The sequence below is a fragment of the Oncorhynchus gorbuscha genome, linkage group LG03, assembly GCF_021184085.1.
Source record: "Oncorhynchus gorbuscha isolate QuinsamMale2020 ecotype Even-year linkage group LG03, OgorEven_v1.0, whole genome shotgun sequence".
Lineage (NCBI taxonomy): Eukaryota > Metazoa > Chordata > Actinopteri > Salmoniformes > Salmonidae > Oncorhynchus > Oncorhynchus gorbuscha.
Genome location: NC_060175.1, coordinates 74662817 through 74687816, shown reverse-complemented (window position 1 = coordinate 74687816; position 25000 = coordinate 74662817). Strand labels below are relative to the sequence as shown.

General features: G+C 44.8%; 1 protein-coding gene across 7 annotated transcripts in view; it reads right to left on the bottom strand.

Annotated features, from left to right (window-relative positions):
* Window positions 1-25000, bottom strand: part of LOC124031898 (sterile alpha motif domain-containing protein 11-like) — an 84227-nt gene that overhangs the window by 44237 nt on the left and 14990 nt on the right. For all 7 annotated transcript variants that reach the window (XM_046343694.1, XM_046343693.1, XM_046343692.1 and 4 more), the window contains 2 exons: window positions 24039-24214; window positions 11296-11405 (listed from right to left, as the gene is read on the bottom strand). In XM_046343694.1, coding sequence (XP_046199650.1) covers window positions 11296-11405; window positions 24039-24214 — 286 coding nt within the window. The remainder of the gene's footprint in view (window positions 1-11295; window positions 11406-24038; window positions 24215-25000) is intronic.

Here is a 25000-nt window from a genome sequence, read left to right as displayed (position 1 = left end):
TTACTGAGTATCACTCTCCATATTTTCAAGCACGTTGGTCGCTGCATCATGTTAAGTGTATGCTTGTAATCCCTAGCACAGGCAAAATCTTAAAAGGAAAACCTGGTTCAGTCTGCTTTCCACCAGACACTGGGAGATGAATTCACCTTTCAGCAGGATAATAACCTAAAACACAAGGTGAAATCTACACTGGAGTTGCTTACCAAGAAGACAGTGAATGTTCCTGAGTGGCCGAGTTACAGTTTTGACTGAAATCTACTTGAGAATCTAAGGCAAGACCTGAAAATGGTTGTCTAGCAATGATCAACAACCACTTTGACATCTTGAAGAATTTTGAAAAGTATAATAGGCAAATGTTTTCCATTTATGAATGTGTTATTCAATGCGTTTCTATGGGCCAAATTCAATATTGTATCAAAAAATAAAACAAAGGGGTCCTAAAATTCAAATAACTAAATGATCCACGGTATGACCATATGTTAGTTTAGTAGAACCCACCCCCAACAGCTTAGACTTTTAGAGGTTTAAAACGTTGGTGCTTCCATTTAACACCAAACCCGCCTTAAACCAGCCTGAGCTCTGTTAGCTCAAATGCTATCTCCTTAACTCCCAACACCAATGCTTATAACCAAGTTTGCTACTTTGCTAATTCTCCTGCTTGTTTTCCCTCAGCCATCCATTCAAAACTCCAAAACTCCAGGGAGCCTTGTCCTGTTCTGCCCTCTGGCCAACTGTATAGGAAACCCACTCCCTTCCAGGAGAATGAGGGATGAGAATGGTGTATTTGGAGAGAAAGAAAGGGAAACAGCCTGCAACAGAGGAAGAACCAGCCTAGGCATCTTCATAATCTACCACAGAAGCCGTCAAGCAACCACAGGGACATCCTCTGTCTCGTTCTCTCTCTTCTCCTCTCTTCCTTTCATCCCCATCCCTTCTTTCTTTCTCCTCTTTTTCTCTCTATTTTCTTCCCGTGGAGGGCCCGCTGACAGCTCAGACAGCCAGACTCCTTAATTCCCCCTCTTATTCTGTTAATCTGTCATCTTTATCAGGCTGGGGGGGAAGTGGTGTGGGGCTGGGGAAGCGGGGGGGGGCTGGAGCTGGCCCCCGATCAATCTCCACATTACAGCTGACAGAATGGTGCTAATGACTTATTGATCCCCCCTCTGTGAGCTGGGCCTCCGCCGGCCCTGAAAGCCCCTCATTGATTGGCTACGGACCGACGGGGGGTAGGGGGAGGGAGGATCTTCCGTTCATACTGAGTGAGGGTTCACCACCGCCACTGCCGAGCCACACACTTGCATTAACACAGACACTGTTCCTCTCTCCCACATGCAACCTCAGGGAGCAGAGATAGATGGGGGGGGGGACGACAACGGGAGAGTTTCGAGATTTGGCAGTGATTTTTATTTTAGTTTTATCTAGAATAACCCATGAATTTACAGGAGAGGGCTGGGTTCACCCACTGTATATCAGTGATCAGGGTGCGTGTGTGTCAAAGTTTTGATGCCCAGATAAATGTATCACAGTGGTGCATGAATTCTATGATGGCATGATGGCTAATATGCAAGATCACCAAGAGTCCTCTGAGTCGTTTCCAGTCACAGAGTGAAGCAAGGCTGTGTTCTAGCACCAACTGAGATCCACTTCAACTACCGCTTTGATGGGGGGCTGTTCAACCTGAGGAGGATGCATGCCAACACAAAGGTTGAGGCGCGACTGTCTGTGACCCAGAGGTGGGTAGTAATGGGCTACAAGTAACGCGTTATATGTACTTACACTAGTCCTTGTCTAGTTACTCTCTGTGGGCTGTACTTGTACTCTTACTCAATTAATTTCTGAAGGACGTAGTTAACTTTTTACTCTGTTCCATTTTACCAAATCACTTCAGGTACATGGCTTTATATTATTATATCTTCGCTGTCAGATTAAAACCTTGTCACTCCAAATGTTATTTGTATTTTTTTTATACATGAATCGGTACTATTGGTTCCCCCTTTACGTGTGTAAGAACGTTTCACGACCCCTTGACCAATGAAATGCATTCAAAATATCTTGTCATCAAAACTCTTAAGTCGAGTGGCTTTCAAAGTTGTCTGTCAAACTCTGCAAACTATCCTATCCTACCTAGGAGAAAGATGATTTGAGTTGTCTATTGCAATTATTATCTGCACTGTTTGATTATTTATTACTTACATGATTCTTAACTGAATACCTGCCTTGATGTTTAATTCCATCCGGAAATGTGTCTGATTTGCATACTAGTAACATGATTGTGTAACGATGTGTGCTGAGAGTCGGGAAGCAAGTTCAGGGAGTGAGTGTTGAAATAAATAAATGAAACCAACACGTAACACAAACAACGCACAGACATGACCCGGGAACAGAAACAATAACGCCTGGGGAGGGAACCAAAGGGAGTGACATATATATATGGAAGGTAATCAGGGAGGTGCGCGTAACGATGGTGACAGGTGTGCGCCATAACGAGCAGCCTGGTGACCTAGAGGCCGGAGAGGGATCACACATGACAGTAGCCCCTCCCTGACGCACGGCTCCAGCCGCAGGACGCCGACCAAAAAGATGATCCCGGGGATCAGGAGCAGACCGGTCACCTCTGCTGAGGCGCGGGAAACCTGTCAATCCGACTGAGGCATGAGAGCCTGATGAACCAGCGGAGGCAGGGGAGCCTGGCGATCCGGCTGAGGCATGAGAGCCTGATGAACCAGCGGAGGCAGGGGAGCCTGGCGATCCAGCTGAGGCATGAGAGCCTGGCGATCCAGCTGAGGCATGAGAGCCTGATGAACCAGCGGAGGCAGGGGAGCCTGATGAACCAGCGGAGGCAGGGGAGCCTGGCGATCCAGCTGAGGCATGAGAGCCTGGCGATCCAGCTGAGGCATGAGAGCCTGATGAACCGGTGGAGGCAGGGGAGCCTGGCGATCCGGCTGAGGCATGAGAGCCTGATGAACCAGCTGAGGCATGAGAGCCTGATGAACCAGCTGAGGCATGAGAGCCTGATGAACCAGCGGAGGCAGGGGAGCCTGATGAACCGGTGGAGGCAGGGGAGCCTGATGAACCAGCTGAGGCATGAGAGCCTGATGAACCAGCGGAGGCAGGGGAGCCTGATGAACCAGCGGAGGCAGGGGAGCCTGATGAACCGGTGGAGGCAGGGGAGCCTGATGAACCGGTGGAGGCAGGGGAGCCTGTAGCGGATCCCGGACCTGACATCATTCCCACTGACACAAAAAACTAAAAACACTCCCTGATGCTTCGGTTAGGTGAGGCGTTATTCTGTAAAGATGTGTGCTGAGAGTCAGGAAGCAAGTTCAGGGCTTTCAAAGTTGTCTGTCAAACTCTGCAAACTATCCTATCCTACCTAGGAGAAAGATGATTTGAGTTGTCTATTGCAATTATTATCTGCACTGTTTGATTATTTATTACTTACATGATTCTTAACTGAATACCTGGCTTGATGTTTAATTCCATCCGGAAATGTGTCTGATTTGCATACTAGTAACATGATTGTGTAACGATGTGTGCTGAGAGTCGGGAAGCAAGTTCAGGGAGTGAGTGTTGAAATAAATAAATGAAACCAACACGTAACACAAACAACGCACAGACATGACCCGGGAACAGAAACAATAACGCCTGGGGAGGGAACCAAAGGGAGTGACATATATATATGGAAGGTAATCAGGGAGGTGCGCGTAACGATGGTGACAGGTGTGCGCCATAACGAGCAGCCTGGTGACCTAGAGGCCGGAGAGGGATCACACATGACAGTAGCCCCTCCCTGACGCACGGCTCCAGCCGCAGGACGCCGACCAAAAAGATGATCCCGGGGATCAGGAGCAGACCGGTCACCTCTGCTGAGGCGCGGGAAACCTGTCAATCCGACTGAGGCATGAGAGCCTGATGAACCAGCGGAGGCAGGGGAGCCTGGCGATCCGGCTGAGGCATGAGAGCCTGATGAACCAGCGGAGGCAGGGGAGCCTGGCGATCCAGCTGAGGCATGAGAGCCTGGCGATCCAGCTGAGGCATGAGAGCCTGATGAACCAGCGGAGGCAGGGGAGCCTGATGAACCAGCGGAGGCAGGGGAGCCTGGCGATCCAGCTGAGGCATGAGAGCCTGGCGATCCAGCTGAGGCATGAGAGCCTGATGAACCGGTGGAGGCAGGGGAGCCTGGCGATCCGGCTGAGGCATGAGAGCCTGATGAACCAGCTGAGGCATGAGAGCCTGATGAACCAGCTGAGGCATGAGAGCCTGATGAACCAGCGGAGGCAGGGGAGCCTGATGAACCGGTGGAGGCAGGGGAGCCTGATGAACCAGCTGAGGCATGAGAGCCTGATGAACCAGCGGAGGCAGGGGAGCCTGATGAACCAGCGGAGGCAGGGGAGCCTGATGAACCGGTGGAGGCAGGGGAGCCTGATGAACCGGTGGAGGCAGGGGAGCCTGTAGCGGATCCCGGACCTGACATCATTCCCACTGACACAAAAAACTAAAAACACTCCCTGATGCTTCGGTTAGGTGAGGCGTTATTCTGTAAAGATGTGTGCTGAGAGTCAGGAAGCAAGTTCAGGGAGTGAGTGTTTGAATAAATAAATGAAACCAACACATAACACAAACAAAGCACAGACATGACCCAGGAACAGAAACAATAACGCCTGGGGAAGGTGAGTCTGATGACACGCAGGTGCGCATAACGATGGTGACAGGTGTGCACCATAACGAGAAGCCTGGTGACCTAGAGGCTGGAGAGGGATCACACGTGACAGATTGATAGTGAAATGTCGATATTGATTGTTTGACTGTTGCAATACTTACCTGATCCTCCTTGATACATTCTGAGTAAAAAGTGAAACATCACACTTGGTGTTAACATTTTTAGTAGGCTACGCATTCGCCATGTACTTAAAATTATATTGTGAAATCCATTTTCATTAATGCTATTGAAATTGTGAAATTATTCCAATGTCTCAAGTACCGTTTACATTTTTAATTAAATTGAGTACAGTAGCTAGGTTTCCATCCAATTTGCGACAGATTTTCATGCAAATACTATAAAATTCGCATTACGAAAATATGCACATTTTCCCTCCAGTGATGTGCTTCCACGAAACGGACTTGTTGCAGACACAAAATGTACTTTTTCGCTTAAGTTTTCGTGTCCCAGATAAAAATGTAATGTTCAATGAGTTTCTATAGCATTTGCATTAAATAGCAAATGTGCACATGCCCTCTAGCCACCAGCTCAGATACAGTGAGGCACAAAATCACTAAGGCACAAAATCACAGTGCTTGAGGTACCAATACAGCCCCAGGTTCGATCCCAGGCTGTGTCCTAGCCGGCCGTGACTGGGAGACCCATGAGGCGGCGTACAATTGGCCCAGCGTCGTCTGGGTTAGGGGAGGGTTTGGGATTTCCGTGTCCCATCGCACTCTAGCGACTCCTATGGTGGGCCGGACACCTGCAAGCTGACTTCGGTCGCCAATTGTACGGTGTCTCCTCCGACACATTGGTACGGCTGGCTTCCGGGTTAAGCGAGCAGTGTGTCAAGAAGCAGTGCGGCTTGGCAGGGTCATGTTTCAGAGGATGCATGGCTCTCGACCTTCTCCTCTCCCGAGTCCGTACGAGAGTTGCAGCGATGGGACAAGACTGTAACTACCAATTAGATATCACAAAATTGGGGAGAAAAGGGGTTAAAACTGTGGACAAATTCACCTACCTTGGTAGCACAATGTCCTGTGCTGTTCACATAGACAATAATAAAGCAAACATCAGGATCACCAAGGCTAGTGCAGCCTTTGGCCATTTGTGAGATTCAGTGTGGGAAAGAACAGGCATCAAACTGGCAACAAAACTGAGGGTTTACCAGGCACTTATATTACCAACCTTTATTTATGGCTGCGAAACCTGGACAGTCTATAGTACCAACGCCATACCAGGACATTTAATCATTTTCACCTGAACTGTTTGAGGATGCTACTGAGGATCAAGTGGCAGGACAGAATCCCAGACACTGAAATCCTCAGCCATGCCGAAATGACGAGCATTCCCACACTGCTTATGGAAGCACAGCTTAGATGGGTGGGCCATGTGACCAGGGTAGGGTGCCTGCTACCTGTCTCCCTAAGCAGATCTACTTCAGAGACATGAAGAATGGGAAGCGAGCACAAGGTGGGCCCAAAAAATGATTTAAAGACACCCTGAAGTCCTCCCTCAAGAGCTTTAACATCGAACTAAGCAAATGGGAAAGCCTTGCTCAGGATAGTCCCACCAAGCGGAATCTCATCCAGGATGGCGCTACCACCTCTGAAACCAGCAGGACCACAAATGCCATGGTGAAGAGAGAACAGAGCAAGACCAGTAATAACAGAGCCGTCGGTCAGGAGAATCTACCAAAGTACCATGTCCAGTGTGCCAAAGAGTGTTCCGGGCTCAGATTGGTCTCACCAGCCATCTGCGCCCTCACCGTACCTCAGACTCAACCCAATGAATCGTGTCCTAGTCATCATCAACCTATGATGGACGATCATGAAGTTGTGTGAGGTTTAATAGGAGTACAATGGACCAAGATGGTACTAACACTCCTTTTGAGGCAAATAATACCCTGTTAAAAAGACATTTGGCCTTTAAAACACACAAACACAAACCTCCCTGACCCCCCCCCCCTCCCCGACACACACGTCGTCATCTCCTCTATAACTACATCTGGGAGTCTGAACGAAGAGAAAAAAAGTGATAAAAAAACACCTTATCCGCCCGTTAGAATCTTTCTGGTCTGACCGCAGAGCCAAGGTTTACAGTTTCCACAGGCAGCCAGACGCTAGGCCCGGCGCCCCTGCTCTCTCCCATCCTCCTCCCCTCCCTCCCTCCCTCCCTCCATCCCTCTCAGCCCCAGAGTAGCCAGAGGCCTGGGAGGCGGACGGTGGAGGGAGGAAGGGAGGAGAGGAAGGAGGAGGGGGGGAGTCAACCCTCCTGTCTGTCCCTCAGATTTAATTAACGGCCCACTCCGGCGCGGAGACGGCCCAGCAGCCTGCTTCCCTTTCCTTTGACTCATGCACACAGACATGGGCACACACACACACACTCACACACTGCCGCCACACCCGCTGTCTGCCCTCCCTTGATACCGGCACCACACTCATTCATCGCTCTCTCTGTCTCTTTCTCCCTCTCCAAACTTTTCTTCCGCTACACAACCTCTCTCCCTCTTTACTTCTCTCTGTCTCCCTCTCCCTCTTTACTTCTCTCTGTCACTCTTTACTTCTCTCTGTCCCTCTTTACTTCTCTCTGTCCCTCTTTACTTCTCTCTGTCCCTCTTTACTTCTCTGTCTCTCTCCCTCTTTACTTCTCTCTGTCCCTCTTTACTTCTCTCTGTCCCTCTTTACTTCTCTCTGTTCCTCTTTACTTCTCTCTGTCCCTCTTTACTTCTCTCTGTTCCTCTTTACTTCTCTCTGTCCCTCTTTACTTCTCTCTGTCCCTCTTTACTTCTCTCTGTCTCTTTACTTCTCTCTGTCTCTGTCCCTCTTTACTTCTCTCTGTCTCTGTCCCTTTTTACTTCTCTCTGTCCCTCTTTACTTCTCTCTGTCTCTGTCCCTCTTTACTTCTCTGTCTCTCTCCCTCTTTACTTCTCTCTGTCCTTCTTTTCTCCCATTCTTCTCTGCAGATCCCCTCAAGCTCTGTCAGTTTGGATGGGGAGTGTTGCTACACAGCTTTTTTCAGGTCTCTCCACAGAAGTTAGATCGGGTTCAATTCCGAGCTCTGGCTGGGCCACTCAAGGACATTCTGAGAATTGTCCCGGTCATTGTCCTGTTGGAAGGTAAACCTTCTCCCCAGTCAGAGGTCTTTAGTGCTCTGGAGCAGGTTTTCATTAAGGATCTCTCTGTACTTTGCTCTGTTCATCTTTCCCTCGATCCTGACTAGTCTCCCAGTCCCTGCCCCTGAAAACATCCCCACAGTATGATGCTGCCACCACCATGCTTCACCTTAGAGATGGTGCCATGTTTCCTCCAGACGTGACTCTTGGCATTCTGACCAGAGGATCTTGTTTCTCATGGTCTGAGAGTCTTTTACGTGCCATTTGGCAAACTCCAAGCGGGCTGTCATGTGCCTTTTACTGAGGAGTGGCTTCCATCTGGCCACTCTACCATAAAGGCCTGATTGGTGGAGTGCTGCAGAGATGTTTGTCCTTCTGGAAGGTTCTCCCATCTCCACAGAGGATGTCTGGAGCTCTGTCAGAGTGACCATCAGGTTCTTGGTCACTACACAATCCTGTCTCGGAGCTCTACGGACAATTCCTTCGACCTCATGGCTTGGTTTTTCCTCTGACATTTACTGTCAACTGTGGGACCTTATATAGACAGGTGTGTGCCTTTCCAAATCATGTCCAATCAATTGAATTTACCACAGGTGGACTCCAATCAAGTTGTCGAAACATCTCAAGGATGATCAATGGAAATAGGATGCATCTGAGCTCAATTTTGAGACTTAAAACAAAGAGTCTGAGGACTTATGTATATAAGTTATTTATGTTTTTTAAATTTTTAATAGAAATGCAAAAATGTCTTACACCAGATTTCATTCTGTCATTATGGGTATTGTGTGTAGACTGGTGAGGAAAATATTTAATGTAATACATTTTTGAAGAAGGCTGTAACGTAACATAATGTGCAAAAAGTCAAAGGGTCTGTATACTTTTCGAATGCACTGTATAACATTTGAAACGGTTTATACCATCATGACAAGATTGGTCAAAAAACGATTCAAAAGTTTCTGTCAAGTATTAAAACTTTTCAAAACTCACCATATTCATCTACACTCACCAAAACTGATCAAACCAATAAGGTGTGTTCATTCTCTGTCCTATTACCTCCATGTGTCCCCGTGTTTGCCTTTGTGTGCGTGTGTGTTTATGTGTTTGTGTGTGTACTTGTTTGTGGAAGTATGTGTGTGTGTGTGTGTGTATGAGCACACATCCCCATGTGTGTGTGTGTGTGTGTGTGTGTGTGTGTGTGTGTGTGTGTGTGTGTGTGTGTGTGTGTGTGTGTGTGTGTGTGTGTGTGTGTGTGTGTGTGTGTGTGTGTGTGTGTGTGTGTGTGTGTGTGTGTGTGTGTGTGTGTGTGTGTATGAGCACACATCCCCACGTGTGTGTGTGTGTATGAACATGCACTACTGTGTGTGTGAGTGTGTCTCTCTCTAATTTCACCGGCAGACAGAATGTGAGCCAGTGGCTGATGGGATTGGACTTGTTTACAGACACAGATCGAGCCGCTTAGCCACCCTGTTAAATCTCCCTGTAATGCTCAAACTGACAGATTTTAGGCCCAGGCCCCCTCCGGCGCAGGCCACACCGCGCTCAAATCTCCCTCCCTCCCCCCTCATATCCCTACTACCCATCCTTTTGTGTCTTTCTCCATTAAGATTACCATTCACCAGCTGATTTCCACATTAAGCTTAGCAGCCGATTAGACAGGTCTTTTTGGGAAATTCGACCCAAACTGGGGTCTAAAAACAGTGGGTGTCTGGGACTATAACACCCCCGTGTCCCACGCAAATGAGGAAGGATAGGCAGACACCCCTCCATGCCCTCGTCCCTCCACACCTCCACCCCTCATCCCTTTGTATTAGCAAACTGTATGGGCAATTAAGCTACTAGAGGGATGAGCTCAGAGAGACAGTGTAGAGGACGAGGTGTTGGATTTGTGGGATGATTATGCTACATGTATGACCCTCTGACTAATGGGATGAAGAGGAACAGACCGTCCACAGGGGATAAGGATCTGCTCTCTGAATACTGTACTACTTGACCATGGTAAGGGTACTTTATGGGTTAAATCTGAGGGTTGCTCAACTTTGTTGGTAACTCTTGATAAGTTTGTATTGGCTGTTTTAAAGGAAACCAGTTACAGTTTCTCCTGACCCATAGACTACTTTCAGAGTGAGGAACCATCTAACCTCAAGTTGTAGAATCCTGAACTTCCCTTTTAAGACGACCTTTATAAAGGACATTTGACACTAAGGTAAAGGGGATACCTTGTCAGTTGCACAACTTAATGCGTTTAACCAAAATGTGTCTTCCGCATTTAACCCGACACCTCTGAATCAGAGAGGTGCGGGGGGCTGCCTTAGTCGACGTCCAAGGCGCCCAGGGAGCAGTTGTTGATGGAGGTTAACTGCCTTTTGCTCAAGAGCAGAACAGCAGATGTTTCACCTTGCCGGCTCAGAGATTCAACCCAGCAACGTCTCGGTTATTTGGCCCAACGCTCTTAATCAATAAGTTACCTGCCATCCTTTACAAATGTAACAACGTTTCACCACTTCTTCTGTAATCTGTGACTCACCTCCAGCCTTGTGATCTTTCTTGTGACAAACTGTATAAACCGAAACTCAGCTGATCTAAGCCTATTATTAACCCGCAAACCAGCAGGTCCCCACCTAACCAACATTTGCGACATAGTTTGGGTTACACAAATATATAATTGCCAGTTTAAAAGGACAGTATGTCCTTGCAGTACAACAAGGCACTTCCAGACACCTCTGACTACTAAAACACTTCCGACATGGCTAATCGCTATGATTGGTAGTGTATGTCTACTGAATAGAAAACACACACGCACACACACACACACACACACACACACACACACACACACACACACCCTAAACACACATATGCAAAAAGCATGATATGTAAGGACAAAAAAACAGAAAAAAAAACAGAAAAGACACAATACAACACCCAACAGCTAGAGTATCTAAATACCAAGTCACTCTATATAATAAATATTATACAAGTATCTATCTGAAAGCATACATAGTCCAACATTCAGTCTAACTCTGGACTAAAACAGCCTAATCTCAAACTAAAACAATCTGATTCGGGACTACTAAAACTAATGAAACAGTGTCTGGTGTTAGGGGTGTTTAACAGTGGGGCTGTAAGCTGTTAGAAGGCTCTTAGCTTAACACACACCATGGTTCCTTTATGCCCATGAAACTGGATTAATGGCAAACAAAGCTATTTATTTAGTGGTTATTTAAAACACGGGTTAAGGAAAAACCTGGAGTGCAATAGAAAAGGCAACAAAAATTACATTTAGTAATTGACTTGAGAGCCACCTTCAGGAATCAGTAATAAGCTTATAGTAAGTTCCCCAATCAAACAAATTACAGAAAATTAAGGGACTAATGCATAATAGTGATTAATTACTCTTGCTAATAGAAGAATACGTAACCTCATTACAAATATAAGGAATACGGAGAGAGAAAAATAGACAAACACACATGTATCCTACCTGTGTGTCCTGTGTTGGTGCTGAGGTCGGTGGCGGGCTGGCTCTCGGGCATGCCGTGCTGTCTGGTATGATGGAGGTTGGAGATGATCGTAGAGAGGTCACTGTCACGACTGAAACACAGACAGAGTCAGGGGGTTAGCAACACATATTGCTTTACATGACACATTAAAAACACAACAAGGCGCACGCACACATAGTAACACAACATAGCAAAAAGCACAAACAAAACAAAACAAAACAAACTCCAACAGGGGAAAGACACAATGTACCATAACATGGCACAACACAACAGCACATAGCTACAGCTACAGTTAATGCAATATGTCACATAACGACTCAAAACAGCTCCATTCTACCTCACCACTCACAACACACTTCATCCTTGGAAGGAAAATCTACTACACAATTAGAACAAAACGTAATGCAGGAAATGGAGAGTCTGATCTACAGCATATCGAAAGACCACACAAACACAAGCCTATATCCACACACACAAATCCACCCATCACCACATACAGCTGTGTGCGCACACATATACACGCACGCACGCTCGCACGCACGCACGCACACATGCACGCACGCACGCACGCACGCACACATGCACACACACACACACACACACACACACACACACACACACACACACACACACACACACACACACACACACACACACCCATCACCACATGCAGCTGTGTGTGCACACATATACACGCACACGCACACACACACCTGTACTGACCAAGAACCTCTCATCTACCCACTGTATTTCTGTATACTGTTGCAATTGGAATTGAAACATACTTCATGAGTGGCTAATCAACCTGTGTGTCTATTCTTCCCTTGCCTTTGAGGTACAATGCATTGGGAAAGTATTCAGACCCCTTGACTTTTTCCACATTTTGTTACATTACAGCTTATTTCTAAAATGGATTTAAAAGAACTGGGAGACCAGTCAGGATCGAGGGAAAGATGAACGGCGCAAAGCACAGAGAGATCCTCGATGAAAACCTGCTCCAGAGCGCTCAGGACCTCAGACTGGGGTGAAGGTTAACCTTCCAACAGGACAACAACCCTAAGCACACAGCCAAGACAGTGCAGTAGTGGCTTTGGGAAAAGTCTCTGAATGTCCTTGAGTGGCCTAGCCAGAGCCCAGACTTGAACCCGATCAAACATCTAAAAGGTCTGAGTAAAGGGTCTGAATACATATGTAATTCTGATATTTCAGTTTAAATGTTTTTAGATTTTTGGCAAAATTTCAAAAAATCATGATTTTGCTTTGTCATTATGGTGTATTGTGTGGAGATTGATGAGGGGAAAAATATTTAATACATTTTAGAATAAGGCTGTAACGTAACAAAATGTGGATAAAGTCAAGGGGTCTGAATACTTTCCGAATGCACTGTATGTATGACACCCCAACGACAGACTCCTAAGCACCAAGCACTTTTTGGTCTCATCCCTACTCATCTTGAACTTCACAGTAAGATACTTTATTCAACACATTCAGAACTCAACTAAGTCGCTTAAGGGCTTAAAATTAGATTAGTGTTCCCCCAAATTCACACGGGAGAAGAGACCAGTTTTTAGTCTCTGCCTTGATACACTACAGTGATTTTATTTATGTATGTACCTCATTGTTTAAAACATTCAAGCAAAGTAAACTGCAGAAGGCCAACTGGAATACTGAGCCTCAGTCAGTCTGATTCGCTAAAGGCCAGACAGTTCAAATAGTATTTTGTTTACTTCAAATACTTTCTCCCACAGTGACATCACTGCCCTAGCCTCTTGTCGAGACCAAACCAGAGGAGGGTTTTAGTGGTTGAGGCTGCCAAATTCCCCACCAGCTCCCTCTAACCCAGCAGCAGCAGACATGGACATACGTGTCATGGAGGTACTTCCACTCAATCTGATTAGCGCTCTGATCGCATTAAAAAAGCATAATGATGGAAAATAGACGCTTAGCATTTGAGGGAACATCCCAGACAAATTTCTCTGTCGCTATATGACGATGGGCAAACATTTTGGTTCACTAAATGTTGAATTGGTTGTTCAAGAGTGACGTCCTCAAGTGTCTACTCTATTGTAGAAAATACAAAACACAGACAAATCAGATACATCTCATTCAATTAAATCGTGTTTCCCTGTTTCCTTACATCTGGGGCATCAAGTCCAACTGAATATGTCCAAATCAAGTTCAGTGAAGATTCTAGTTACATTATAACTTTGTCTAACATGAAAACAGGAGCCATGGAACATTATTGCTAACCAGGAAGAGACAGCGGAGGGTGTCATGGTAACGAGGCAGAGTGGCTGGGGATGGTTCTGATTGGTCAGCACTCCGAGGAGGCCACATGGTTTGCAGCGGCTGGATTCTGCCTTTTTACAGCACAATGATTATAGGCTCCGGCTCGGCAATGCCAGCCTGTCGTGCTCCGAGCTGTTATCCAAATTGTACAGAACAGATGCGGGGGAATTTATTTTGACTGATTCTGACCACGTTGGGTTACCAGTCGCTTCTCAGTTAACGGGAGTCACTGAGTCAAACTCAAAACAAAACCAAACGCAGATATAACATCCTGTCTGGTTGCTAAGCAAGCGAGGATGCTTTTGTTGTGCCGGGACGTCACACTTTCGGTAACACTCGTCCGACTAAGCCCTGGACCTAAATCAAAATACTTACAAGTTGTAAAGAATATAACATTTTATTTTTTGATGTCTTTATTACACTCAATTCGGAGGTCTACTTTCATAAGGTTCACTGTCAGACTGCTGGCCAACTCAGATTAGCCATGTAACTCAGGTCCGCACTCATCCAAAATTGAGATCCTGTAACCGCTAGCAACTAAAGCCCCACCTGCCCCATCAAAGTGATCGTGATAATGTCACACTGAACTTCTCACTGAGGCTACGGGGTTATTATCCCGTGGCAAAGTAGTGGCGTTAAGCCGTGACAAGCAAGGGCATCGTTAGCACTGGTAATTAGCACACTTTTCCTGCTCTGTCCATTGTGGTTAGCTAAAGAGGGACAGCCCCTCCCCCTGCCCACACGAAAGAGGCCAGGTCAAGGTCATAATCTGTGCCTAGGGCTATAAGGGATGAACATGGGGAGATGTGGCTGTGAGGGGGGCTGGGCGAGGGGGGGGGTTAAGACCTAGCCTCCTGACTCAGCTCTCCCTCATGAATTTTGGGGGGGGGGGGTGCAGCTAAGAAGGACATGAGCTGCGGTATTATCACCCAGGCCGCACACTGGAGACAATCATCTCATCCTCGGCTCATCCTTAAACTGCTCAATACCCCCCTAATCATCTTCAGTTGGTCCAGCCCACAGGACAGACAGACTGACAGACCAACAGACAGACAGACAGCATGACCCAGATGCTACTACTGTAATAGCCAGGCCCTAATGCAAGGTAACTTTGACATGGATTACTATGGACACTACATGTATTCATAAGCAGCATAGAAAAGAGGTTATTTTCATTGCTTCCTGTTTGAGAATCACGTCACCAGACTAAGACCGATATTTAGTGGAAAGGAGCATCAAGCTCATCACCTTACACTTTTACCATCCTGTGAAGTTCAACATCATTTATTTAATCTGTTGCCTAATAAACTGCATGCTTTCTCGATGAGTCATAGTGGGAGGACCAGACGATGCCATCGTGTGTCTCCAAGTTTACTTCAGTATGGTGGTTATTATATCAATATTTGCGCATAAAAAAATTCCAGACATTTTCTCGTGTAACGGATGTGAAATGGCTAGCTAGTTAGCGGTGGTGTGACCTAACAGCGTTTCAATCGGTGACGTCACTCACTCTGAGACCTTAAAGTAGTTGTTCCCCTTGCTCCGCAAGGGCCGTGGTTTTTGTGGTGCGATGGGTAACTATGTTTCGTGGGTGTCAGTTGTCTATGTGTGCAGAGGGTCCCTGGTTCGGGGCTGTTACACTTGCATAATTCATTTTACCAACAGAAAATATGTGTTGTGCTTGTCTAGCATATTTAGTTTTGTCAACATTTGGAAAGTTTACTAAAAAATGTTCTGTTTCCATCAGGCCTATCATGACATTTTTTATCCGATGTAATTCGATTGCATAAAAAGGTTGGATGGAAACCTAGTACGTATAATGCTCTCTAACATCCTTTATAATGACTTATAACATATTATAACACTGACCATAAGCATGAATAATAACTCATAAACCGTTATAAAACTCATGAACTACAGCAGGACCCAAACAGAAAATGGCTCCCATAGAAAAGGCTCAATGGGAAAGCTACTGGAACTTCCTCCAAAGGGAGATGGCAGCTGCTGCTCTGACATTACTACAGGAGACACTACTGACACTCTCCAAATGCCATGAAAAGCATCTTCTCCTGGCACGGGACCAGAATAGCGGAGGGTGACCCCCCACGGTGCCACGCTGTGACATTGTCAAAGAGGAGCCGAGGTGACAAAGCTGGAGGGCATAGTGTGAGCTGGCACTGGCTGGCACGGGTTGGCAGTCTGGGCACCCCGATGCCATGTCTGACACCACGACTGAGACCGCATTGACAGACAGGGGTATTGGGGGGGGGGGGGGTGTGGGTGGAAGGGGAACGCGCACAGCTGCCATGGTGGGGCAGAGGAGTTGTCACGCAGGTGTAGAGAGAGGCAGCTTGCATTCAAAATAGCACCCTATTCCCTATATTCTGTAGTGCACTACTAAAGCACTTTAGTCAAATGTAGTGCACTCTATAGGGAATAGGGTGACATTTGGGACACACGGGAGAGAAGACAGCTTGCTTGGAACAGCTGGTGCCTGCAGGTATGCTGCTACTGCAGCGCCCACCCTCCTCCTCCAACCTCAAGACGACAAACAGACCACACAGCCAGCTCCAACCTGCAACTGCAGGTGATCCACAGCCCTGACTCACTCTTAAATATTACCATGTGATTGATATAGGCTCATGCCAATACAAAGGGAGAGTTCAAAAGGAGACCGCTTTAATAACCACTGCTGAATTATCCTCAATCTCCGATAGTAAATAAGATGTTTTCTTGAGAGAGAAAAAAAAGCTAACAATTGTGAAAGAAACTTAGGCTTCATGCAAAAACATGGATTTCGACAAAGAGTATGTTTTGTTTTCAGACAAAGACTTGTGTTTGTATAGCGCTCACATTTGGATGGAAAGACAGCCGGCAACTGTGGCAGAGCAAGAAGAGGGAGTCATACATAAACCCAGAAATAGATACATAAATAACAACAGGCCAGGATATCTCTTGGGCTTTCCCTGTTGTTCCTTACAGAAGCTGATGTGGGGTCGATAAGGCTGCAGAGAGAGAGGAAAGTAGAATGAAATAAAAGAGTCTGCCATGTGGAGGCTTGGTGTGATTTTCTACCTAGGTTAAACTGAGCCAGAAAATGGTGTCTGAATCTAATCTCAATGTTTATTGAAGTAGATGTATGTTGAATCGTTGATCAAAACAAATATTCTCCCAAAGGTCCTATGTGATATCAGATGTTGTTTCGATTATGATCTATTATCTAATATTAACTATAGACCAAGTTGTCGCTTTGTGAAGAGGCGATATTACGTTTTTACAAAGTCAATGTACGAGTCCAATGAGCATGATCATTTGGGATTCAATTAAACAATTTTTCAAAGCAGGGACATAGATTCAAAACAGAACAAGATTCTTTAGGACTTTAAACCCTAAAAAAAAGCACAAGGGTAGGTTTCCTATAGTACATAATCAAACAGCGCTTTTGAACAGCCCCCTGTTTAAGGTACTACCCTCTATATTATTAAATGGAGAGACTAGGGGAAACTCTGTTCTTGCTACAAACACCTCCTAATCTGTCATTGGATTGTTGGAACCCCGTTGCCATGGAGAAGCGGTGTGAAAGGAGCAAATAAGTCTTCAGCCTTTCTCCAGGAAGTTTGAAAAAACTTTATGTTCACTAATTAGTGCTTTCGGTGAAAGCCCTTTTCAGGAATTCTTCTGTCGCCACAATGTCCCCTTGCTGGCTTTAACCTTAGACACAATTCGCCAAGAACACCATAAGAGGAAAACTTCAAAGGAGTAAGAAAAAGGTTAACCCTAAGCATTTGTTAGCTGTACGTATGTCATACGCGATTCAATGTCAGCATGAACAATACAGTACTATTAAAATATTCATAGCTTTTGTTTTAGGAGCAAATTGCAGACACAGGCCAACCTGAGGAGCAGACACAGGCCAACCTCTATTCATGGACTAAAAAATGAAACTTAAGAAAACTGTCTGGACAATTCTAAGACAATGTTATAACTGAGTATAGGGCTCATACCTATGTCTACCAATTCCCCCACTACACAACTGTAAACACACATCTTTCATTCTTACCTACTCGTTTTATGGAATGCTCCCTCCAACAAACTTTATCTTTGCGGATCTGAGGTTTATCCCTCAGCGAGCATTATTGTTGCATCTACATAAATAAATTCACCACAATTACATTTTCTCTTTCTACAACACTAAAAATGACATAAGACAAAATTCTAATTTACACAGTGAATAAATTCCACTTCAGTACATACCAGCCTTGTCAGGTATCGTTATGCTAGTAGAGGTTCAACCTCTAGCACCTTGCACATGAAAAATTAGCTCTGCTTTCCAGAGAGGGCCTGGACACCTTGCAGGAAACTAGTTCCACCTACACAGAGTCACAGCGCAATGTTGTGGTGGCTATGTTAGCATCCGGCAGTTCGCGGAAGGCTATGCCTGGTGGAAATGGGTATGGCAGCTTTGTACAGTTACCTCTCTCTCTTTGTCCGCCTGCGGAAGGGCCTGCCACCACCACCCTCATGACAGCCTCCCTCCTCCCATTTCCTCCCATGTAATCTCCTTAGACATTTATACTACACAAATAACACTGCTCTTTTCCCTTCAATAAGAAATGGGGGAAACATTTTGCTTTTGAAATAGGAATAACTGTATCGTTGTATATATGAAATAGAAAAACATTACATAAACGCACGACTTAGTGAGATTTCCAGGGCTATAGAAGTATGTGTTGTGTGGCTTTCTTCTCCAGAGGGTGCCACCTAAACGCCCAACGTCAGCAGGTGGAATTTAGTTAACCCTCTCTCTCAGCATTTTGGAGTCAAAACCTTGTTATCTACACGACGTCCAACTCAAACAATACTCAGGTAGGCTTTGTTTTCCCTTGGGTATAAGACAACTAAGCTACCACCGTCAAATATTTAGTGACGAATTTGATTACCGATTGCCTCAATACACTTGCAAGCCACTCCATGCAAGAACAAAAAAACGATTGAATATCTGACTAATCATCAAACACCTTTGTCTCGCCGTATTGGAAGCTTCTGTTTCGATGGTATTTGTTTTCTGATCAGGATCGAGTCTCCTCCTTATTCCCTGGTTGTGTCTTTGCAGTTTGAGTTAAGGGAGAGAGGGACTACCCCATGCATCGAAGACATTTAACCTTTGTTCCAGATGCGCCGGGTTAGACCATTAATCATTGAGTGGGTTCCCCCAGTTCTCTGTCCTGGTTCAATCAAGCCTCAGGGGGTTTTCCCGGGTTCTAAAGTGGCTTGGGCACTCTTTGCTTACTCAGCAGGAACGATGCGCAGTTCTCCGCACTGTTCTGGTGGGCCTACTGAACTAATCACCTGTAAAGCCGATGGCCATTAACATTAATCCGGTTAAAAGATATAGAGCTCTCTAATGAACTTGACAAGTCCTCTTCAAGGATGACAACACCTCCGAAGACCTTTCTGACAACTAGGAAATCCTGTTACTACGTAGCCACAGTACCTTAGCCTGATCCAAGAGCCTATTCCTCTGTGTTATAGCACGTCCACACGGTAACATACAAACCATTTAAAAAGTGCAAGGTCAATATCTGATTGTTTCAAATATTTTTGTAATTTTGAAAGGAAAATATGAATGAACGTTAAATGGTCTATAGGTCGAAGGTATTTCACTTTAATATTCTTTTAACCTTGACGATGCAACTTGGCAAGGGAGTTGAGGTCACAAAAACAGCAAACCCCTGATGAAACCCTAAATTGATGTACAAGTGGACCATACCGCAATGTTTTTCAATTTAATCAGGTATTTTTCTGCATCAAGATGAAAATAACATAGTATAATTATCACAACTGAATATGTTGCAGGATGTACCCAAGTGCGATGTGACACAATGTTAGCGAGAATCCTGATGATGTGTGAGGTAGAGAATACATGAGGTAGAGAATAGACACACTCACACGTATGGACAGCATCCTGTATTTTTCACCATCCATTGACCAAATCCAATTTGTTAAGACCCCTCTACGACTCACTTACTGGGCCTGTGGTCAATAGAAATCAGATTTCCTTGATTGGACATCCCATTATCCATTTCGCTCAGACCCATTGCATTTGGAATAAAGTAGGGCCGAGAAGGATGCCCGGGACAGATCGGAGCTGTGGCTCCAGTGAGTCCGCCGCCTTTTAAAGGGTAAAAGCCTGACATATTAGTCATAAGTGTTCTTTAAATTCATTATCATCTTAACACGCGAGCGGCGCATGTGTCAGTGGGGGAAATAAGCCTCTTTAATGAGGTTAGTGGATCCATTTAAAGCTTTACAGTTGCTGTGCTGTCCTCCATGTCACACACCAGTCTCGAGAAGGCAGCAACAGCAACATCCTCTCCTTCAATGAGATTGCACAAGTCGCTTCTCATGCAGTGAGCGTTAAAATGAGTTTCACTGAGGAAGTCAACGAGCAGATACTATTAACATTTCTGACAAGCTTGGCTGACAACAAAAGATACAAATCACTTTGTGTTCCTCATATTTGCATGCACAATTATTATTTTTTTTACGTGGATAAAAGTTAAAAACAGGGTTTGGGGAGATTTTTATTGCCAATTCCTTTGATTCTATTTGACTAGCATAACACACACAAAGGTGGAGTATGTCACCTCACCTGTGATGGTGAGATATGTGAGCCTTTTCAAGAAAATAGGCATATATTGCACGTCACTACTTCACAGGAAAGGCATTTGAACGTAATTCATTTTTTTCTAAATGTGTTTTTCAGAACCTTAATTCCAATTTGTATGCCATCTGTAAACACAAATTAAATTGTTAAATTAAGAGCGTAGTTGGTTTAGCCACAGAAAAAGACAGGAAGGTTCCCGCTAGCCATTATTAGCTGAGATAATGGATGGGCTGGACATGCCGAGAGATGAGTTTGGATTGTCTGCCATGTAGCATGCTTCTGTCTATAACATGAGCTGCTCAGTATGTGTGGATAATCCTTTCTACCTCTGCCTTTTATTAAGATATCATGAAGAACTGCAAAAGTGTTGCTACTGTTCGTCACTTCTGGAGGATGATCATGCCATGAGGGAGTCGAGAAAAGAGAACACACCGAAGGCTGTTCTATAAAACACCTGTCTCCGGATTACATCTTCAAACTAAGGGCAACCATGGCATTCGTGACAGAGAGAGAGAAGCGTTCATCCATGTATACGGGTAAGAAAGTCTAGCTCACTTCATTTTCAGATATTCTAAGTTTCTAATTATGTCAGAAAGTTATTTTCATTGCAAATGAAAGCATACTGTTAGCTAGCTAGCTAACATTAGTTCGCTGGCTCGCTAGCTGACATGCATGGTGGCTAGCTATGACAATCATTTTGAATTGTTAGTAGTATGGGTTGGGACTATTGCCACATTCAAAACAACTGAACTTAGAACTGGGAACTCAGAAATCTCAGACTTCAGTGCGTTCAAGAAAACGAGCTCCGACGGAGAAAAATAGTTTTGAACGGTCCTCCAACTCGGAATTCCAACTCGGGAAGTCCGACCTCTTTCTAGAGACCCGACTTTCCGACCTGAAGATCACTGACGTCATGATTTGATCTCATATTTTTCCAAGATCCCAGTTGTCTTAAAAGCACCATTAGGTTCATTGTTTAGCTAACTACATGTCGAAAATACCAGATGATTACCTGACCCATCATGTTAGCCGGATGTGTCTGTGGGTGATTACAATCTATTGTATTTCATGAACATGTGTACATGTCTAGACAATAGTGACCCATCCACTTAGCTAGATGTGGCTGGGCCTACTACTTTCACCCCTTTTAGTATTGAAATATTTGGTTGTTTACTACACTACCTTACTCTGTTTAGCACATGGCCTCACATGTGAATCCTTAAAGAGATGGGTGGGGCTCAGGCTTTAGAGGGTCTGAATGGGTGTAGACAAAGAAGAGCTCTCCCAGTTGGTGTACCAAAACATTCAAGGGCCATTTTTACAAAAGTGTTGTTACAAGTTTATCAACTTTCAAAGCAGAATTACTTTCCCCTTGTTCCTGAACTGTAGTGTATGACATACACTTTTCTAGCTCTGAGTCTACTTTTATCCAATGTAAGAAACACATGTTGCTACATAAGACCGGATCGAGCCGGTCGGTCACATATACAGTGTCTCTTTCTTTCTCGCTCTCCTCCTTAGGAACTCTTGGAGCATGACCTCTCTTCAGGCTATGACCTCTCTCTTCCTCTCTGATCAGGCCTAGAATAATGCCTTGTAATGCTTTGTAATTTAAGCTGTTGTATTGTACAGGGAGGCAGGTAGCCTAGCAGTTAAGAGTGTTGGGCCAGTAACCGAAAGGTTGCTGGTTTGAATTCCCATTCCTACTAGGTGAAACATCTATCGATGTGCCCTTGGGCACTTCACCCTATTTGCTCTGCATAAGTAGATCTGCTAAATGACTGGAATGTATGTGAATCTGTTCATTTTACAATGTTAATTAATTATTTGCTTTTGATATAGACAATTCTTAGTTCTTGCTTGTCCTTTTCTATTACTGCAGCTCAGCTATAGTCTCTTGCATATTGCTAAATCATTTTTATGGAGTCAGATAATGAATTTAATGGACTTCATTAACTGCATAGTCTTCTTATGGGTTGCAGGTGAAGTGTATATAATAAATAAAATATTACCCCACTACACGCTCATTTGGTTCATCTTAATGGGATGACTCCCCCAAAACATGACTGTGTGTGTGTGTGTGTGTGTGTGTGTGTGTGTGTGTGTGTGTGTGTGTGTGTGTGTGTGTGTGTGTGTGTGTGTGTGTGTGTGTGTGTGTGTGTGTGTGTGTGTGTGTGTGTGTGTGTGTGTGTGTGTGTGTGTGTGTGTGTGTGTGTGTGTGTGCGTGTGTGTGTTTGTTCGGATGAGCGAGTGGGTGTGCACGTGTGTGCATTTGAGTGAGTGGCCGATTATGAGTGTGCGATGGCAACCCGCCAAACACCATCCACCATTACCCAATATTAGGCTCATAACTACTCCCTCACCCACATCTGAAAAGTTCCTTGTTGGTCTTTGATCCACGTTCACAACAACGTGCTTCAACGTATTATCTGTCACTTTGAGATTGAAACAGTTGCATCCACAAATTGCCAGCTCTTCAAATCTTATTTCACCTAATGCAAACACATCAATATTTCCTTGTATACAGTAAACAGTCATTTGTTAAACAAGGTATCCGATGTCAATTTCATTACACAAATATTGTAGCCAAATGCCTATAACCATCAACATTATCCAACTGACACCTGGCACCAATACTAAACAATACTAAAAACAACAATGCTACTACGAATCCCTACCGCCTATATTATGAAATTAAACATAAAATAAAGGATAAAAAAAAGAATAGCTGTGACTTTTCTTTCCTTATTATGTATGAGATTATTGAGATTATTCCAAATGCTGAGAAACTAGTGCAACAGCACAACTGGCGTACTGTAACAGACTGGATTATCTTGCTCATTTTCTACCCGGTCATGGCATGAGTTGAAAAGAGAGTGATGTACAGCTTTGGAACCAGGAAAAATCCCCACTGAGGTGAAACTACCCATAACGTCTGTTTGAGATGACTTTCTGACTATTATCTGAAGCTCCTGTGGTACTGATGTCTGAAACACAGTTTATGGCAAAGGTATTCAGTCTTTGAGATTTTCAGGACAGGAAGTGCCAGAAGAGACAGCTTGATATAAGTATATTTCTCATACTGTATTTGGACAATACTGACCACAGCAGAAGCAGCAAAGCAACATCATGCTCTCATAAGCGTCAGTTGATGCATCAGAGCTCGTTCCTGTCTCAATGCTGTATTTTCCTTTCTTCAAGCCCTCCTTTACCCTAAGCGTTGTCATATAAAAGACCGCACCATCTCCGTCCACCATCAGAAGGGGCTGGTTCTTTAGCTATTTCTGGGGTTTGGGCTTATCATGAAGGCTATGTGTATGCACTGAGTGTACAAAACATTAGGAACACCTGTGGAACGCTTTCCACACCTTGAGTCCATGGTGACCCGACGAAATGAAGCTGTTCTGAGGGCAAAAAGGGGGTACAGCTCAAATTTAGGAGAACGTTAGTTATTTTATTGCACTCACTTTATCCTGTACTTTAGAGCATTATTCGTATTATAAAGGGTTGTTACGCATATTCAACTCGATGAAGACCAAAATACTGCACAGCGGTGGGAAGTGTTTCAGTGACTCAAACATTGCACTGTAGACTGAGCAAGGAAGACAAGCAAGAAAACACTTACATGTCAACACAACACTTCCTGTAAGCACCAAGCTTAAAGCAATGAATTGAGACAGGTTGGGAATGGGTATGGACAGATCATAGGTGATGAGTTATTTGTATATCCCAATATCATTCAGACACAGGAGTTCTTCCAGACCTTACCTCTTTCTCATGATACTGTAATGCAGCTCATCCTCCTGCTTGATGTGGGCATGGTCTCCGCTGGCGCGGTCGCTGCCCTCGCTGTCGTCACTGCTAAAGACGGAGGAGAGCTCCCTCTTGGGCACACGGTTGGGGGGCAGGGGGATGGTGCGCTTCTCTGCCAAACGCCCGCGGTTCTACGGGAAAAAGGTGCTCTTAGAGATGCGGTTTCCAGTTTGATGCTAACAGCATGCACGTGCTAACATGCGAACATTAAGCATGTGATAAACATGCTAACACTAACCACATGCTAGCATGCTAACACTAAGCACGTGCTTAATATGCTAACAATAAGCACGTGCTAAGATGCTAGTAGCTAGCGTTCGAAGCACTCTTCCACTAAACACCTGACTTGGTGTGCAACGGACACCATAATATTCCCCATCAGTCATACACAGAAATCAATGCTGCTGCTGTCACGGGCGCAATAGCATACATTTATACTAGGAGTGATCATTATGTGAGATTAATTCGTTCTACAATACATACAATTTTCTAAACAGTATCTAGTATTATTCAGAGGCAATACTAAGAACGCAGAAAGTACCACATGGGCTCAAGCTCCATAGCTGAACATAACAGGGGGGGGGGATAAATGTACTGTTTTAAAGGAAAACTCCACCCCAAAACTATCTTTTGGTATTTAAAATGGGAAACCTGACACATGTGATCAACGGTCCTCGCAATATGCTTGAAAAAGCAAGTCATTACTGGTGCACAAGCCCACTGAAATGTGCTCAACTGACTAAAGGTAGGATAGACCACATACAGGAAACAAGGGAAAAACTACTCTCCAAAATCACATGCTTTTCCTGAAGAATAGGCTTCATGTTCTGGCTGAGACACCGCTGACACGTATATAGGCCTACTATATGATATTTCTTGTAACTATAGATGCGAGTAATGACACAGAATATGTTTCA